Source organism: Rhinoraja longicauda, chromosome 2 (assembly GCF_053455715.1).
Source record: "Rhinoraja longicauda isolate Sanriku21f chromosome 2, sRhiLon1.1, whole genome shotgun sequence".
Classification (NCBI taxonomy): Eukaryota; Metazoa; Chordata; class Chondrichthyes; order Rajiformes; family Arhynchobatidae; genus Rhinoraja; species Rhinoraja longicauda.
In genome coordinates, this window is record NC_135954.1 from 34,482,710 (window position 1) to 34,489,181 (window position 6,472).

A 6,472-nucleotide genomic window follows, 5' to 3' on the forward strand; every position below is an offset into this window, starting at 1 on the left:
CAGTTATAAATGGCCTACCCCTTATTCTTGAGCTGTGGTCCCTGGTTCTGGACTCCCCAGAACATCGGGAACATGTTTCCTGCATTGAGCATGTCTAATCCCTTAATAATTTTATATGTTTCTGTAAGATCCCCTCTCATCCTTCTGAATTCCAGTGAATACAAGCCCAGTCGCTCCATTCTTTCATCATATGACAGTCCTGCCATCCCGGGAATTAATCTTGTGAATCTACGCTACACTCCTTAAATAGCAAGAATGTACTTCCTCAAATTAGGAGACCAAACTGCACACAATACTCAAGGTGTGGTCTCACCAGGGCCCTGTACAACTACAGAAGGACCTCTTTGCTCCTTTACTCAACTTTCAGTGACTGATGTACAAGGACACCCAGGTCTCATTGTACATCCCCTTTTCCTAACCTGACACCATTCAGATAATAATCTGCCTTCCCGTTCTTGCCTCCAAAGTGGATAACCTTACATTTATCCACATTATACTGCATCTGCCCACTCACCCAACCTGTCCAAGTCACTCTGCATCCTCATAGCATCCTCTTCATAGTTCACACTGCCACCTAGCTTTATATCATCTGCAAATTTGCTAATGTTACTTTTAATTTCTTCATCTAAATCATTAATGTACATTGTAAATAGCTGCAGTCCCAGCTTTGCGCCACCCCACTAATCACTGCCTGCCATTCTGAATCATACCTTGGCTACTATTTTGTGTAATTGCACACAATAGGAGCTTATTCATAGCCCTTTTTATGATGTGTTCTGTGGTATTCCTGAAGGAGAAGCTGTTTTTGTGTTAAAAGATAGGTGTTTATCATACCTTTGTTAAATAAATGATTGACCAAATGTTTGAATTCAATCTGCGGGTTGGTTGTGGTATTGTAATGTTAGATGGCCTTTCTGTTTCAAGATTGAAGTAATATTCCACATAAAAGACGGTGGCATTTTTAACACTTGGAGTCAAGGTTGCTTTAAAAGTACAATATATTTTTTTTCATCCCCAATAGGATTGTTGTGGCTTGTTCTGCCTGGAAATCATGCCCAGAGACTGATGCAGAAGAACTGTACAAGGGGCTGGTTCAGTCCTTTCATGAAATGATCAACTTGATGACAACAGCCCAGCTTTAAATTATGACAGGAAAAAATATACTGCTAAAAAGTATTTAAGTGCTAAACCTTTACATATTTGTTAGTACTAGTAAAAATTGCCTGTGCCTCTAAAATTTATGCTGCAAAACGTGAAGCATTGGAACACTTTTTTTTCCAATTACGACGTTGCAATATCAATGTAACTTTTTTGAAACTGTGCACAAGACAATGCAAAAAGTGCAGTAACAATGCAGATTCCTAAATACAAAGCAACTTTTGTATTTTGCTTTTATCGAATCAGTAGATTTTGTAGAATCAGCAAAAATGACACGGAAATTACTTTTAATTACGACTTCATGGGCCAAGTTTAATTAATTCTTGAAAACATTTTATAGATCTGAAACTAATAAACAAACACTAATGTCTAGGATAAAGATTTACTTACAATTTGTAAATATAATTTTAGTTTTTCAAATATGTTATGTATAATAGAATATAAAATATTAAAATTATTTTAAGTAAAGCTGGCATTGGAACACTGGCTCACAACTGTGTCTTGTGTTTACATTGTTAATAATGGTCTATTAACGTGGGCGTGAAGTATGGAATAACCAAATTAACTAAGTATGTTAATCAAATCTGAAAGTTTTTGTCATTTGAAATATACTAACGGGCAGTTTTAATTTCTGATTCAAAGCAGGCTGTATTGATGATTGAAATGTTCATTGGGTAACTGGTGAATTCTTGATTGAATATAATCAATTTTTCCCTACTTACCTTTAGTTTGATGTTCTGTTTTAAGATATAACAAATGTTATTTTCTACCTGTTTTAGTTCACTGCATGTTTCCATCAGAAGTGGAAAAATTGTTTTAAGATAGATGTTGCTGCCAGTGAAACCCCCCCAGTTCCAGCTGTTTAACTTGGTTGCACCCTGTGACAATGCATTGTGATGAGTGACTTTTCTGGATCCTCCAACTTTCTCTGTTCTATAGATTTTCCCTTGTGTATCAAAACAGTTAGAGCAAGGTCGTGCAGCTGCGAGATTGCCCGTATATAGTAGATTAAAAGTTTATTTCTCAATAACAACTCCTTATATGGGTGCGGGTGAAAGTAGGAAACGTTCCGAATCCACTCTAGGTAAATTGATGCATTTCCCCGAAAGCATGTGACTTGTATTAATGGTTTTGTTTTCTCGGTAACCATGGGAATTGTATTAGAATTGTAATTGGTCCTTGATTTTATCTGTTACACCCCTTTTTCCTTTCTGTATAAGAAGTAAACCATCGTGGAAAAGTTCTTCCCCTCTCCCCAGTTGAGATCTTTTCAGACACTAGTATTGTGTCTGGAGATCCTCACGGTAAGAACTCCACTGTGGAATAAATCTGATGTACTGATCCAGTATACATGTGTTATTCAGGCTGAAGGTAAAGAATTTGAATTATCAAGGCAACATATCTGGGGGTTTCTGTTTAAATTACAAGATGTGGTTTTGGAACCCTCCAAATATTATTATTAGCCAGTAGGCAGTGATACGTTTCAAACCTGTGAACTTCTTTCTAAACTTACAAAGCAAGAAGTTGAGACAGAATATTGTTTTTTTGAAAATAAAACCACATATTCAATTTGCGATTGCACGTTTCCACAAGGAATGAATGCACTACACTGGTAGAGAAGCACTGCATAGTAATTGCCATTGAAGAACAAATTGACTGTAAATGAAAACGGAAAATGCTGGAAATAACCAGGTGGTCAGCATCTGTGAGAAAATAAAACGAGTCAATACCTCAGGTCAGAACTGGCGAATGAGGGGAAATAAATGTAAATTTTAAGTTGCAAAGGTCGGGGAAAGACGGTTAGGACAAAGAATATCTGTGAAAGAGTGAGACCAGGATGACCATGAGGATATGTTGCAGATATCATGTAGTCGATGGATTAATGGGGACAGAGAGTGGGAATTCAAACAAAGGAATGTAAAAAATTAGGAAATGTATAGTAGGACTTGTCTAACAGGCTAATGGAGAAAGAAAAAACTGAGCCAACTGTGGATGACTTAACCACAGAAATTGACAGCCCTGACAAGGTTGCAGAATTCAAGTGTGGAAGACTGCAATTTGCTCAGGTGAAAAGTGAGGCGCTGTTTAAGTTTCATTATAAAATAGACATACTGTAGCAATAGTTACAGTTCTTTACATTTGGATGTTGCATGATACACTGCAAGAGGAATATTTGAAATGGTTAAACGAACAGTGGAATAAATATTAATATTTTGCAACTGTTTTGCTCAACAAATATTGCTTTGAACAGGTATGCAATGACTACAAATGAACAATAATAAAGGATGATTAGTGGTTAAAAGAAAGCTATTATATTGATGAGGACAAAAGTGATTTAACTCCACCCAAGGCTTGAGCTCATCTCACAATCGGTTGAGATGTATCCGGACAAAGTAATGTAAAGATGTAAACATTTCATTGTAAAATGAAATCTTATGGATTCTTCTCAGATGTTTATAATTAATTTCATAGCTACTGTATAATACATTGTATCGTCTGTGGTTTAATTGTTTAATTTGATTTTGATAATGCAAATGGTAAGGTCAACAAGTTGAACGGGAAGTTCTTTGCATTCACTTTTCCCTCTGTAAATTCTCTGAAGTTATCTCTTTCTCGTAATGTTTTTGTTTGATCTCTTTATGTTAGATTTCACATGTCCAAAAATAAAATTTTAAATAAATGCTCTCCTGCTTTAATTATAAGTACATAGTTGTTTTGTGTAAGCTCATTTTCAACTGAGCCAGTTGGTTGTGGGCTCAAATACCACTTCAGTCCATTTAGCATTAGTATCAGGGCTTTCATAACTATGCAATGTTGAGGGAGTAACCCACTAGGCATAGATATGGTAGACAGTCAGAACCTATTGTCCAGGATAGAAATATCAAATACGAGATAGCCTAGCTTTAAGGTGAGAGGGCCAAGATTTAAAGATGTGCAGGATACTTTTTTTATGCGGACTATGTGAGAGCCTAGAGCATGCTGCTGGGGGTGATGGTGGAGGCTGATACAATAATGGTATTTAAGAGACTTTTAGATGGGCAAATGGATATACAGGCAGTTGAGGGATATGGATTATATGCAGGCAGCTAAGAGTTGGTCTTGGTATCATGTTCGGCACAGACATTGTGAGCCAAAGGGACTGTTCTTGTGCTGTGCTGTTCTATGTCCACTTGACACTTTAGTTTTTCAAATGACAGATTAAAGTGATGCCTTTTCCCTCTTTCTTAATAATGCAAAAGGTCTTTGACCTGAAATGTTAACTCTGCTGTTTCCACAGATACTGCCTGGCCTGCTGCGTGTCCCCATTATTTCTGTATTTTATTTCTGAACACCAGGCTTGTATCAGGGCTCTTGTGTTGGTCCTCATCTGACGATATCTACTCTGATAATTAAGAAAACTTGCAACGGTAGAAAGTAATCTCGTAGTAAATATGTTGCAATCAGAACCTCTTCCATAAACTTTTTTTTAAAAAGCTACAGGAAGTGTGGAAGATGGCATGTTAGAACAAACTTCCCATTCCCATTTTCCTCAGTATCAAACTTGCATCTCACCATCCTTGCCTTCTCTAAGTTCCCCATCCCTCATTTTTCCTCTCTCTCCGGGCACGTCCTCAAGACCATTCTGATGGAGACTGAGAAATTCAACTCTTGTGGAATAACAACTCCTACCTGTAAAATTAAAAAATTCAAAAGACAGTAATTAAGAATATAATTCACACCTCAACACTCTGGTTATAATGAGCTCCACGGTATTTATTGGCGATCTGGTGATTAAATATTGCAACCTCATAATGCATAATAGGTACTTAAAGGAATCTACTAACATGTATGACATTAGAAAATGTCCAAATATTTTTAAATCGTCAGACTTTGTATAGTAATCATCAAAAAAACATTTAAAATATCCATACATATAGAAATACAAAACTGAATTACTCATCGATTTTAATAATTGTCGATAATGAGGAATGTTTCCAGATAGAGCTGCACTCAGAGCAGATAAGAAAAAAGAGAAGCAGCATGTCCCTGTAGATCCCATTGATCCGACACTAATCCCATTTTCTATTCTCAAATTTCCATCAACCACTCCCATATTCTACACTGGGATTACTTTACAGTGGCCAAGTAACCAAAGAACTTGTGCTTCAGAGTTATAGTTGGACTCAGCCCCTCATATGTGCAGCTCTGTTGGGAGTGTGGGGTTACATTTATTCTAGTAGCTGCCTAGGACATTTGTCAGAGTTGGTACAATTTTGACAATCCTGTATTCTTTCTAAATAATTAACTTTTTTTCAACAGATCTGAATTTGATTTATTAATAGGTTCACCCCATCATAGTTGGAGCCTTCTCCAAGGCAGGACATGTAATTAATGAAAATAATTTACAACATTTTTACTATGTTAAAGATGCTGTATACACAAGATGTATACAAGATGTTGAGGGAAGTGCCCTGTGAGAAAAGTGCGAGTCTTTGGCTGCGAGTCTTTGGCGAGGAAACAAGGAAATGGCAGAAGAGTTGAACAGGTACTTTGGATCTGTCTTCACAAAGGAAGACACAAACAATCTCCCAGATATACTAGAGGACAGGATCTAGGGGCATAGAGGAACTGAAAGAAATTTGCATTAGGCGAGAAATAGTATTGGCTAGACTAAAGGGACTGAAGGATGATAAATCCTCTGGGCCTGATGGTCTGCATCTCAGGGTTCCCAGGGAGGTGGCTCTAGAAATAATGGACGTATTGGTGATCATTTTCCAATGTTCAATAGATTCAGGATCAGTTCCTGTGGATAGACAATGGACTGGAGGATTGGAGGATAGCTAATGTTATCCCACTTTTCAAGAAAGGAGCGAGAGAGAAAACGGGGAATTACAGACCAGTTAGCCTGACTTCGGTGGTGGGAAAGATGCTGGATTCAATTATTAAAGAGGTAATAACGGTGCATTTGGATAGCAGTAAAAGGATAAGTCCAAGTCAGCATGGATTTAAGAAAGGGAAATCATGCTTGACTAATCTTCTGGAATTTTTTGAGGATGTGACAAGTAAAATGGATGAAGGGGAGCCAGTGGATGTACTGTTTCTAGACTTTCAGAAAGACTTTGATAAGGTCCCACATAGGAGATTGGTGAGTAAAATTAGAGCACATGGTATTGGGGGTAGGGTGTTGACATGGATAAAAAATTGGTTGGCAGACAGGAAGCAAAGAGTAGGAGTAAACAGGTCCTTTTCAGAATGGCAGGCAGTGGCGAGTGGAATGCCACAAGGCTCGGTGTTGGGGCCGCAACTGTTTACCATATATATTAATGATTTGGAA

The 6,472-nt window shown here is 37.5% G+C and overlaps 1 protein-coding gene across 4 annotated transcripts in view; it reads left to right on the plus strand.

Moving 5' to 3' along the window:
- crot (carnitine O-octanoyltransferase) overlaps positions 1-3,842 on the plus strand; it is a 39,504-nt gene extending 35,662 nt beyond the window's left edge. For all 4 annotated transcript variants that reach the window (XM_078417006.1, XM_078416999.1, XM_078417015.1 and 1 more), the window contains one exon: positions 1,022-3,842. In XM_078417006.1, the coding sequence (XP_078273132.1) occupies positions 1,022-1,142 (121 nt within the window). In that variant the 3' untranslated portion in view covers positions 1,143-3,842. The remainder of the gene's footprint in view (positions 1-1,021) is intronic.
- The last annotated feature ends 2,630 nt before the right edge of the window (positions 3,843-6,472 follow it).